Source organism: Otolemur garnettii, unplaced genomic scaffold (assembly GCF_000181295.1).
Source record: "Otolemur garnettii isolate 467f Iridium unplaced genomic scaffold, OtoGar3 scaffold00070, whole genome shotgun sequence".
Classification (NCBI taxonomy): domain Eukaryota; kingdom Metazoa; phylum Chordata; class Mammalia; order Primates; family Galagidae; genus Otolemur; species Otolemur garnettii.
The window spans coordinates 9,291,547-9,303,865 of NW_003852465.1; the positions used below are offsets into that span (position 1 = coordinate 9,291,547).

General features: G+C 51.7%; 1 protein-coding gene across 1 annotated transcript in view; it reads right to left on the reverse strand.

Annotated features, from left to right (window-relative positions):
* KMT2D (lysine methyltransferase 2D) overlaps window positions 1–9,778 on the reverse strand; it is a 44,407-nt gene extending 34,629 nt beyond the window's left edge. The window contains exons 1-11 of the mRNA XM_012807501.2: window positions 8,316–9,778; window positions 3,958–4,043; window positions 3,576–3,702; window positions 3,159–3,382; window positions 2,937–3,046; window positions 2,592–2,754; window positions 2,097–2,262; window positions 1,881–1,995; window positions 1,575–1,732; window positions 1,223–1,368; window positions 6–1,085 (exon numbers count right to left, since the gene is read on the reverse strand). Of these exons, the coding sequence (XP_012662955.1) occupies window positions 6–1,085; window positions 1,223–1,368; window positions 1,575–1,732; window positions 1,881–1,995; window positions 2,097–2,262; window positions 2,592–2,754; window positions 2,937–3,046; window positions 3,159–3,382; window positions 3,576–3,702; window positions 3,958–4,006 (2,338 nt within the window). The 5' untranslated portion in view covers window positions 4,007–4,043; window positions 8,316–9,778. The remainder of the gene's footprint in view (window positions 1–5; window positions 1,086–1,222; window positions 1,369–1,574; window positions 1,733–1,880; window positions 1,996–2,096; window positions 2,263–2,591; window positions 2,755–2,936; window positions 3,047–3,158; window positions 3,383–3,575; window positions 3,703–3,957; window positions 4,044–8,315) is intronic.
* Window positions 9,779–12,319: the final 2,541 nt, after the last annotated feature.

The following is a 12,319-nucleotide window of genomic DNA, read 5'->3' on the forward strand; positions in this document are numbered from 1 at the left end:
GGGGGACAGGTGCGGCTCCTCAGGCCGGGGGGACAGATATGGCTCCTCAGGCCGAGGGGACAGGTGTGGCTCCTCAGACTGGGGGGACAGGTGTGGCTCCTCAGGCTGGGAGCAGGGATGCAGCTCCTCAGGCAGTGGTGACAGGGGTGACTCCTCCAGCGGCAAGGACATGAGTGAGTCCTCCGGTGGTGGGGAAGTAGGTGAGTCTTCAGGTGGTGGGGATGTGGGTGAGTCCTCAGGTGGTGGGGATAGTCGTGAAGCCTCAGGTGGAGGGGACCTGGGAGACTCCTCAGGTGGTGGGGACAGAGGAGATTCCTCAGGTGGTGGGGATAGGCGTGACACCTCAGGCAGGGGGGATAAGTGTGATACCTCAGGCAGGGGGGACAGGCATGATACTTCAGGTGGGGGGGACATAGGTGAGTCTTCAGGTGGCGGAGACATGGGTGAGTCCTCAGGTGGTGGGGACAGGCGTGATGCCTCAGGGGGTGGGGACAGGGGAGACTCCTCAGGTGGAGGAGACAGAGGAGACTCTTCAAATGGCGGGAATGGACGAGATGCTTCAGGTGGTGGAGACATGGGTGACTCTTCAGGCGGAGGGGACATGGGTGACTCTTCAGGGGGTGGAGATAGGCGAGATGCTTCAGGTGGCGGGGAAGTGGGCAATTCCTCAGGTGGGGGGGACAAAGGAGATTCCTCAAATGGTGGGGACAAAGGTGATGCTTCAGGTGGTGGAGACAGGGGTGTCTCCAGTGCGGGAGATGGGGGTGACTCTTCTGGTGGAGAGAAAGGCAACTCTTCCAGTGGAGAAAAAGGTGATGACTCAGGTGGGGGAGACAGAGGAGACTCCTCAGGTGGTGGAGAGAGGGGTGATTCCTCTGACGGTGCAGATAGGTGTAACGCCTCTGGTGGTGGGGATGTGGGTGATTCCTCAGGTGGTGGGGACAGGCGTGATGCCTCAGGTGGTGGGGATGTAGGTGATTCCTCCGGTGGTGGGGACAGGGGAGACTCCTCAGGTGGGGGCAGCAGTGGCATCTCCTCATTTAGGGGGACCTCCAACTGGGGCTCAAGTTGGACCCCTGCTCTCCCTGTAGACACAATATGCTATGCTACTACCCAGATCAGATTTACTCCACAAAAGTTCAGGGTCTAGGGCAAAGGAGAAACTGTCTTTTGCCACAGAATAAAAGGAGATTCATTTCAGGGACCCTCAGACCCTACTCACCTAGTGGTTTGGCTTCACATTGCAGGGGCCCCGGTTCCTTGGGTTGCATAGAGGTCACGTGCCCACCCTTTGGCTGCCCTTGGCATGCAACGTACAGAGCATCGGGCTCATCAGTGGGGTTATTGCCAGGCTCTGGGGGTGAAAATCTGCAGAGGGTACAGGGGAGCAGGCACTGTGGCTCTCACCAGCTAACAGGCCCTAGAGAGCACACTGGGGCAATGCAGGAATGCTGTGGAATGCACTGCCCACATTAGAGCTCTCCTTTCAGAGTTCACTGGATGTAACATGGCCCCTGCCGATCTCAGTCCTTCCACCTCCCCCATCCCAATCTCATCCAGTCCACACCACTTACCTGCTACAGACAGGGGGATGCTGCTCAGCAACAGAACTGACAGGCTGACCTCCCTGGGCTTTATGACAGCGGTGACAGAGCGAGAAGTTCTCAAACCACTCAGAGTTGGGATTCAGCTCTGCTGAGCTTGCCCCACAGGTCCGGCATATCCGGCATGCCTAGTGGAAGGGAGCAGACAAAACACACAGTGTTCACATAGACAGCAAAGACTGGAGGAGAACACACAACTCATCATGACAAAGAAACTGTGGGGATGTTACAGGAGGGGGAATTAGGGAGAGTAAGGCAGAATCAGGGTACAATCACCTTGCACTTCCAAGAATGAGCAGGCAGTTCCTCCATGGGTGGTTTTAGGCAGAAGGTATGGTAGCCTTTGTCACATGTCTCACAGACCAACATCTTAGAATCATTCCCAGGTTTCCTGCAGGAGCACAGAGAACATTAACAGTGTTCTCTTTGCCTTCATACTCAATCCTAATGTATGCTTTGCCTAAAGCTTCCCTCTTGCCCTTCCATTCCTACCTGCAGGCTTGGCACACTTTGCATTCAGGGCACTGCCAGCCAGCACGCTTGCGGGCAGTCAGAGCAGTGTCCAGGCAGGCCCCATGATAGTGATGCCCACAGCTAGTACAGAAGAACAGGTCACACAATTCCCCTGGTCCCTCACATACTGTACAGCGAGCCTCCTCTGCAGTGGGAAGAGACAGCACAGATCAGCTATGGATCCTTGCAAGACTAAACACAGTGCTGTATACATTATAGGCATTCCATCAACATAGAATGAATTAACGACAGTTACTGTCTGCCCATTATATGCCAGACACTGTTCTAGGCACTACAGATACCACAGTAAATGAAAGAGACAAAGCCCCTTTGCTCACAAAATTCACATATATTTTAGTGGGGCAGACTGACAATATAAAATAATAGACTTTGATAAGTGCTCTGTAGAGTACAAAAATTTAAGGCACACTTGGTCCCTCATTTGTCTAACATTCAAAGGGCAAGACATCTCACCCAGATGTGTAGCCCCCTCACTGTGCTCCGGGCATAGCAGCTGCAGTGTTTTCATGGATAAGAAAGAACCGCTGGCAGTCGCACAGGGGAAGTGGTAAAGCCGTGGACATCCGGGTGAGCGGCAAGGGATGGAGGCACCAAGCCTGGTGCAGTGGGAGCAGCGCTGCCAGGGGAGAAACAATGCCTCAATGCTGGTCAGCTCACTCAAAGAAACAGTTTAGGCCCAGCTCTGCCCGAGTATGACCACTGTCCTCTGCCCTGACTCTCAGAAGCCCCCCAGCCCTGCCTACCTCTGCAAGCCCCACCCTGCCCTTACCCTATGCAATCCCCATGCCTCAGCCCCACCTGTGAGATCCCTGAGAAGATGGCCTTGTCCACACCACATAGTTCTGGGCCCTCCTGCCCCCATACGCCTGCTGACCACACAGCACACCAATAGTGAGCCCAACAGGATCCTTTACCGGTGGGAAAATGTAAACAGAAAGAAAAGAGTTAACAAAAAGGTGATCATTGGCTCAGGACAGCCCAGTCCCTACCCCATTTCTTCCACCATTCTTCCTCACTTACCTCCAGGTTCTCCTAGGTGGGCAGGTGTAAGGCCCTCAGGGAAACCAATCTGTGATAGGTCCTCACTGGGCAGCACTACCTCATTGGGCCCTGGGTTCCCCCCAGGAGACACCACTGGACATCGGGGCCAGTCAAATGGCAACTGAAAGCGCCGTAGTTCCCGCTGCCCATGCAGACTGGGCTCCCCGCAGTTACAGAGAGCACAACGCCGCACTGGACCCCCACTGTGGACACACAAGCATCAGCACCATACCAGGCCCTTGGCAGCACCATACTAGGCCCTTGGCAACCCCATGATTTGGCACACCCATGCTCCCCAAACATTCATTTTTCTAAATCCTCTTCCTTGAAAGCCCCAGACTTTCAAATCAAATCCTCACGTGCCCTACGTATCCTCATTTTCCCCAAACAAGTTACCTGCAGTCCTGGGAAGCCTTCTGAAGCCTGGTACTCCCAGAAGTGGGGACAGAGACCTCTCCCACATGTGTTTTGGGAAGGTCTGGCTCAGTGGCACCTGGATCCTCAGAGGCTGCAGGTCCATCAGCTGATGAACAGAGCAGCACACATCAGCCAACATTCTCTAGTTAATACCAAGTCCACTCACCAGACCCATGAGATTATCTAAAACCCTTAGTGGATCATAGTGATGGCATTTTGACTTCTGTCTCAAAGAACAGAGTCCTTCAATTACCTGTCTGTTACACAGACTTAACCCATGTCCTTGTGCCAGGACCAGAAATCTAAGGTTGCCCCTGAATACCAGAAAGCTGAAAGCAAATCCAGGATTTATCCTACTCACCTGCCGGTTCTGAATCTTTATCCTCACCAGGCTGCTTCTGGCTGTCCATCCCTCTCTCCAACTGGGCAGGGCCCTCTCGGGGAGACCTGTTGTGCCAAGAGAGGTATCTATATGTCTAGTAAATCTCCCCAATAAGCACATTTCCCAGAATCCCAGGAAGGTGGCAGCTAATGGTACCTAGACCCTATAGATATCAAAGCAAAGCCATACTTACAAACTCTTATACTAATGACAAGGAAAGTCATTCTCCCTAACCCTTATCCCACTGCCTATACTTTGTCCCCAGATAAACACATACCCTCTTCTCCCACTCTGGATTCTCAAGGGATTCATTCCACTTTCCCACTTCCAGCCTCCTTTGTAAGAGTTCACAGGGTAATAGCACCCAACTAGAAGCACATGCAATTTACATTTAGTACTGCCCTCTGCCTCATCTTTGGGTTCCTGGCTTCTGCTAAGCCCTATCCTGTGGGCTTTTTCCTCAGGTCTCAAGTAAGCTATCATTCTAGAGACCTGCCAGTGCTAACCCACGGGTAGTTATATCCCACAAAGTCTGACTCCAGCCATAATCCCTCTTCCAGAGGCAGAGTGTGGGGTCTTGCAAGAGATAGAACACACTATACTGAAACTAAAGCCTAGCTATGGACAGATCTCCCCCACCTCCACTGGTTTCAACCAGGCCATCCCAATTACAACAGAAGAAACTCCCCAACTTCCACCCACTTTCGAACCAAATAGAGCTCAGGCCCACCCCTGCCCCCTTCTCTAACTGAGCTCAGGGTCTCAGCCAGCCTGAAGGCCTAAGGTCGTTACCCTTAGCAACGCCAACTGCCCTTCCTCTTCAGAAGTCCCCTAGTAGTTAACCGAAGTGGACCTTAAGAGTTACTGAGCATGTGTAGCTGGGCCTGAGACTAAGCATGCTGGGAGTTGTAGTCTCAGGAAGCACACTGCCACTTGGAGGAGTTCTAAACAGGGCAGGACATAGCCTAGCAAAGTAGCTTCCTTCCTCTTCCGTCAAGCAGGGTTTCCACACACATGGGGCGGGGGGAGGAATAACGGTCCCCTGTTCCCTCCTTCTAAGATATACATGCCAGTACCAGAGGCAAATGAAATACACTTAAGTTATTCCTAAAAAAGTTGAGACTCACACCTTTGGGCATATTTTCCTAGACCTCAGAGGGAATTAAGCATATCGAGGCGCAGGGGGGGGAAGTAGTAAAGAACAAAGTACAGAGGTGAGGAATAGGAAAAGGATCCTACAAAAAAAGGGAAAAAGGGATTACGTGCTAGCAGCTCTTAGAAATATAGAGCCTTTCACTTATCAGAGAGAATATATACAGTATTCCTAGACAAAGGTGGGGAGGTGGGGGAAATCCCTAAAACAGAACTCTAAATAATAAAAATTTGAGAACTTAATCTTTAACCTTTTCCATTCTTCTTGTTTAATCAGAATGACCACACCAACACTAGTAAGAACTCAATCCTCTGCTAGTGGAAGGTAAATACCCCTGTCAGCCACTTAGGGTTGAATGGGGCAAATGAGACAAAAAGAACCCTTAGAGGTGTTCAGGATTGGTAAATCAATTCCCTAAGAAATTCAGTATCAATCTTCTTTCCCAGAACTTAAATTTCATTTCCAGATATTGGCTATAACCCTCCCGAGATATGTCACAGGACAGTAAATTACTTTTCTCCCTAACACTCTCAGAATATACTGGGTAGGGAAAGTAAAGGCATCACCTTGTTACCTGTCATCTCTGTTCCCAAACCATCTCTTTCCCAAACCTGCCACACAACCACACCTGAAAGGACAGCAGGGAAGGTCATCTGGGTAGCTCATAGAAAAGCTACTCTGGAACTATGAGGGGGCCTATGAAGCCACCTATGGGAAATAGGAGTCGGAGGTGAGGGCACCAGCCAGGTCTCTCTTTCTGTTCAGTCATTCACAGCCTGACTGCACCAAAAAGGTCTAAGGGGCCCTAAGTTTTCTAATAGTTTGCATCTTACTATGTCTTACCACCACATGCCTCCAAAGATCCTCTACCCTCTTTGTTCTGAAAGTTGAGACCAAAAGAGTAACAAACAGCAAGAAATAAAAAGCAACAATGATAATACAGTGGGTAGGAGGACTGCCTCACACAAGGCCAGAGGGACAAATTCCTCAGCCCTCCCCCGAGCACAGCCCTCTCAGGCTGGTAAGGCTGGTACCACTCAAAAAGGTACAAAAACCACCTTCATCCGGCCTTGAGAGACAAGAGTACTAACATCCTCCACAGCCACAGCCCCATTCATGGGGCCATGGAAAATGAGAGTTCAAGAAAGCCAAGAGAAAAGTATCCTCCCAACTGTACCAAAATGAATCTAGTACCTCCAAGAAGTCTGAGCCCTTAATCCCTCTCATCCCTTCCAGTCCAGCCCTTGCACCTCAATGCTTAGACCCACAGTTATCAGGTCCCTGAAAATATCTAACCAAATAAAGCCCACCCCACACCCATCATTCACAGCCATTAAACACCCCCCCCCCAAGGGTTTTTCCCTGCATCTATACTGGGCTAATGCCTGGCCAGGCTTTCTCAAGGGAACTACAGATCCTAGAGAGCAGGTATAGATCTAGGGAGTAAAACTAGGTTGGCACCCCTTCATCCTATAACTAAGAGGCCCAAGCAGCAAGGAAGAAGGCAGAGATTTATTTCAACCCACTCTCCTCCTTCCTCCATCCTAGACCAATAGCTTTCACTCCATTTTCCCAACCAAGGGGGAAATGGAGGCTTGGAGAGGTGTTAAGGCTGAAGCAGGCCCTTGAGTGAACAGCTCTTCAATAGGACTGAGGACTTCCTGGTTCCCAGCCTGAGAAACAAACCACACCTCTCCCCACCCCCATTTTGGGTCAGCCCTCCAACATGGATCCCAATGGCAACAATGGGCCCTGCAGACCCCTCACACTTCCCTAGGTCATCCTGGTGGCAGCCACAACTAACAAGGTGTTGTCCTACCTAAGGAAGTTGTTTGAGGACAGATAACATGAGGGACCCTCCATAGAACACCAAAGCAGAGAGCATGGTTGACAGCTCACCTCTATCAACCCTGTGCCACCTCAGAAATCTTTCCAGGGCAAAACTCTCTATGTCCCCCTTTCCAAGATTGGACTTAAAACAATTCAGCATAGGTATTCTGGAGGGGGCAGAGTGAGAGAGCAAAACACCCCAGCCAAATCCCTCCTGGGCAGCATGACAGGTGTGAGAGGGGCTGTCCGAGCCCAAGGCCCAAGAGGCATGAGGCGTGAGGCTCATGCTGCACCCTCATTGAGGCACAAACACACCCCTTCTCCTCAGTATCTCCTTGCCAGGGCTCAAAACACAGGTTGCAAGAGAAAAGAACCCTGATCAAGTCATTTCTCCCCCAAACAGATACAGGCCACCCTATTCTGCAGGGTTGGGACAAGATCAGAGGACCAGTTAACATTCCTTGGTCAAAAAAAAGGTTAGAGAGTTCTGGAAGGGGCTTGCAGGATTGGTCAGGGACCCTCAAGCAGCTAGCTCTCCATACTAGGCTCAGGAAAGCGGGAGACAAAAGCCATTTTTTGCAGCCTACATTCACAGGGAGAAAATCTCAACGGCCTCCGCTATAATCCCCCGGAGATTAGGTCCATCCCGAGAGGAGGGGAGGCAAAGCAGGCTAAGACAGCACTAGGCCTCACTGGGGTCACTTTGCCAGGCAGGGGTAGTTTAAAGTTGAACAGTAGGGCCAAAGCTGCCCCCCAGCCCCGCCTCCTTCCTGCCCCAGCCACCCTCTTCATCGCACTAAGTCAGGGTCCACACACTCCCTTCACCCAGTGAAAGAAGGCCTGGTAAAGGATCTAGGGTTCCTTGAGTTTCTCAGGGACTGTTTTGGGTGCCCAGCTGGGTAGAACAACCGTAAAGTCCAACTGGCAGTAAGTCCAACCTGGCAGTGCCACCCTCCCCCCCAGTCCCAAGTTGTCCTGTCCCGAGGCCCACAGGAACCCTGAGGGGGGGAGAAGCAGCAGCCCAGGATTGGTGCTGGCATCAGGGCCTGGGTCCTAGTTTAGTCAAGCTCCCCCCAACACAAAAATAAACAGACAGAAAGGCTATCTGGCCAGGCTCCCAAACTCCTGTGGTTCTCTGAACCCCTAGTCTTAAAGAGGCACACCCCAAGACACCAGGCCCCAGTTCTGCCCTGGTAACTAGCTCAGGTTCCCTTGACAGACCCTGCTAAAGGAACCCTCACTAGCTCTGGCACCCCCTTCTCCAACCTAAAGGCCAGCTCCAGCCAAGACAGTCCATCTGGCTGTGCCCCCAGTCCAACCCTTTCTGGGCCCTAGCCGGGCGGACTTCACTCACCTCTTCAAAGGGCGATCCAGAAATCCTCATCCGAGAACATGGCCAGAGCCCGGGCCGCTCCCCGACCTCCAACCGCCAGAGCGATCACAGTCGCCCCCCGCACGGGGGGGCTTACGGGGGCCAAGAACGGTAAATCCAGGTCGGAGTGGCCACCCTCCCCCCCCCAAAAAAGCAAGAAGTCAAAGGAGGGGTTCTCTGCCTCAGGTTCCAGCAGTTTAGGTTTCCATGGACAGCCCCAGGGCGGCGAATCCCGTGCGGACACAAAGAGAGCACCGGTGGCTTTGATCTTGGGCGAGAAGGCTCCGCATCCGCGTTGCCGGGCGGCCTCTCAGTCCTAGGGCCCGGCCAGCGCCCCGGCCGCCCGCGCCGGGCTCGGGCGGAACGTCGAGGCTCTCCAGATGGAACGTCGAGGCACCTCCCCAGCAGCCCGGAAGGAATGCCGCGCCGCCCCGCGCCGGGCCCGGATGGAACGTGAGACCCTCACAGGAGAGCCGAGCCCCTCTCCCCGCCTGGGCCGGCGCCCTGGGGCCGCGCGAGCTCCCGCGACGCGGAGCCGGTGGGGCCGCGGGGCTGAACCTGACACACACTCAGCGCTGGGCTTCTCGACCCCAAGCGCTCACCCTCGGCGGCTTCGAGCCCCCCACCTCTGCTCCCCCCGGGGAAGGGAGGAGGCTAGGTGGGCGAGGAAGAGGAAGGGGCGGGCGGTGCGAGCCCTCTGCCCGCTCCCCTCCGGCCGCTCCAGGCCCAGCGCTCGCCTCCCTTCCCCTCTGGCCTCGGGAGCTGCCCCGCCCCCGGCTTGGCCGGCTCTGGTCGGTGGCAACCTCTCGACCCCTGGCTGGCTGTGATCGCGGGAGGCCTAGAGGTGCATGGCCTAACCCCGGCTCCCGGCACCGGGGGGTCAGGAAACTGAGCGGAAAGTGGGGAACGAGGCAGCCATTTGCAACCGGAGAGGAAAGTAGTGCAGCGCGGCGCCGCTCCGCCTCCCCCCCCTCCGCCTCCTGTTCGGCCGGTAGGGTGGTTCCTGCGAAGGGGCTATTTCCTGGCCCGAGATCTAGGCAGCGGTCCTGGAGATTCGTGAAGCCTTCGACGTGAGATCCGGGAGGTCCTTTTGCCCGGGGAACCCCACTCGACAAGGGGAGAAAAGGGAAGATGCGGCCCTATTTTGTGTTGGAGCGGAGCGGCGGAGGGATACTGCCCTCTCGGAGGAAAGGCTGTGACTTTGCAGTTCTACGCACACGCTGCCGGATCCCTCCGCTACGGGTTAACCCCGACTGCGCCGGGCCGGCGGCCGTGCAGCAGACACGTGGGAACGAAGCCCCCCTCTTCTTCGCCCTGGCCCTGGAACTGCCTCCTTTACTACCCAGGCAGTGCAACGAGGGCTCTGACCACTTTCTAATTCCGTTCCCTTACAATTATTGGTCCCCGAAACTCCAACTGCCCTCTTGCTTTAGTCAGGGGCAATCTTTCCCGAGAGGGGGATGGAAGAAACAGGAGATTGGCCGCTGCTCTGCATCCTGGGAACTGGAGTCCGCTAATGGAGAAAGTGAGGCACAGCTCCTGGCGCTGCAAAGGGAGGAATTTTGCCACGTTCGGGGGGTGGGGGGGCGGGTGGGAGTGGGAGCTGCTCAAAGAAAGCCGGACGAGTCCTTGGTCGTTCCTTCTGGCTCTCAGACCCCCTCCTAAGAAAGGACTGGGAGTGCCCACACCACCACACACACTTCTCCATCAAAACATAAATGTAGACCTTTCATTTTCAGGGTGTCCTTCCACACCACTTCCAATCTTTCGGGATCTTCAGAACCTGTGTCCCTTTTTTAGTAAACTGAAGTAGCTTTGGAGTGCTGTTACTTTGGACAAGGTCACAAAACACACTCTGCAGCCCCCATGAGTCTGGATGAGAGAAAAGGTTTAGAATGCCTATTCTGTATTAGTTACACACATGAGTGGAAGGATGACACAAATTAACTATGTGCTAGATACTTTATATATTCTTAGTTATTCTTGACCCTCATGAATTACCTGAACTACCTCCACATTAGAGATGAAAAGACTGATGCTAAGGTAAGTTAAATTGCCCACAGAACTATATCCATTGAGAAGCTGATGATTTAAACCAAAGGCCATGTTTTTCGTACCATTAAAAAAATACATTTTTATAGAAAAGATGAAAAGAGGTAGGTAAATTAGGTCCAGGGCTAGTTTTGCAGGAAAGGGTTTACAGTGCTGTTCAATAGAACTTTCTGCAACTATGGAAATGCACTTTATCTACACTAACATTGTAGCCATTAGTCACATGTATTGATTGAGAACCTTGAGATGCATGTGGTGCAACTGAGGAATTAACTTTCTAACTAAACTTAAATACCCATGTGTAACTAATTGATTCCATTTTGAACAGTGTAAGAGAACTTTATCCCTACTGGCTAGGCTCATAGGAGAAATCAGGACTAGGCATATCCTCTACTAGCCACACACTGGCATCACATTCTCTGCACTGACCATTCAGGTCTCTTTCAACAGAAATCCAGCAGAGACCCCACAGCTGTGTCAGTTCGAGGATAAGATAACCAAGAAACAAAAGTTGGAAAATGGAAGATCTCTCCCTTCTCTGTGTATTAAGAGGCAGACCCTCACCAGAAAGAACTCCAGTAGTACCACAGGTAGCTACCATTTCTTTTTTTTCTTTCTTTTTTTTTTTTTTTTTTTAGAGACATAGTCTTACTTTATTGCCCTCGGTGGAGTGCCGTGGCATCACAATTCACAGCAACCTCCCAACTCCCGGGCTTAGATGATTCTCTTGCCTCAGCCTCCCAAGAAGCTGGGACTACAGGCACCCACCACAATGCCCAGCTATTTTTTTGTTGCAGTTTGGCTGGGGCGGGGTTTGAACCCACCACCCTCGGCGCCCTACTCACTGAGCCACAGGCTCCGCCCGGTAGCTACCATTTTTTAAGAGCTTATTATGTATGAGACGTTGTATCAGACATTACATATATTACCTCATTTAATTCTTATCTCAACCTAAACTTAACCACACTTCATAAATGAGAAACTGAGGCTCAGAGAAATTAAGTGGCTGCCCAAGGTCACACAACTAAGTGGAACAGCTATCAATCAGCTATCAATTACTATTATTTACTGTCCCCAGGCCTTGAGATCACTTGAGAAGTTTCTAAAAAACCTCAGATGTTTGTAAGTCTACCCAAGACTTCATGAAAATGACAGTAGGAAGGTAGAGATGTAAAACGTATCCCAGATCAGATGTGCAAAATGACTTAACTTTAACATAACAAGAAGTGTTGACAGGCCTGAAGAATGTCTTAAGCTACTGACATTGCTCTTTCAAGTGTTTCTTCCAGCAGCCCTCATTTCTAGATTCTAGATCAGAAAAGCAAAAACAGTTGGCAAGACTTTCGAAAAACAGCATGACAAACCATAATCCAATTGTAAGCCTTGAGTCAGGCATAGACAAAGTCACTGCTACAACTTGCACTTAGATTTTGTCCATCTTTCCCAACTAAGTGCATTAACAGGGTACTTCAGTTTCCCCCAGTTAGCCAGAGAAGTCTCTACTTTCGCCATGAAGATATGATACTCTTACAAATCCTGACAGGAGGTATTAGACCAGTTAGGCTCTTTGGCTAGAAAGGGAAGGAATCAGAAAAAGTAGGGGCAAAACAGGACCAAACCTTCCCAGTTGAAATCATTAGTCCTACTGAGACAGTAGGTCAATACATAAAGACAGAAGCAATAGCCTTTGAAACATAAAAAGGATAGCACAACTCAAAAGGTGTGAAAGGTACAAAAAGATCATCAAAGGCATTAAAAGAGCAAAGAATGTCCATTTTAATGAAAGACACTGGGACATCATGGACAAGGGGGGCTAATTCTTTACATCTTTCTTGGGAAGTCAAGAAAGTTGAGGTATAAAGAAAGCAAAATCTGGCTCGGCGCCTATAGCTCAACCGGCTAAGGCGCCAGCCACGTACACCTAAGGTGGCGGG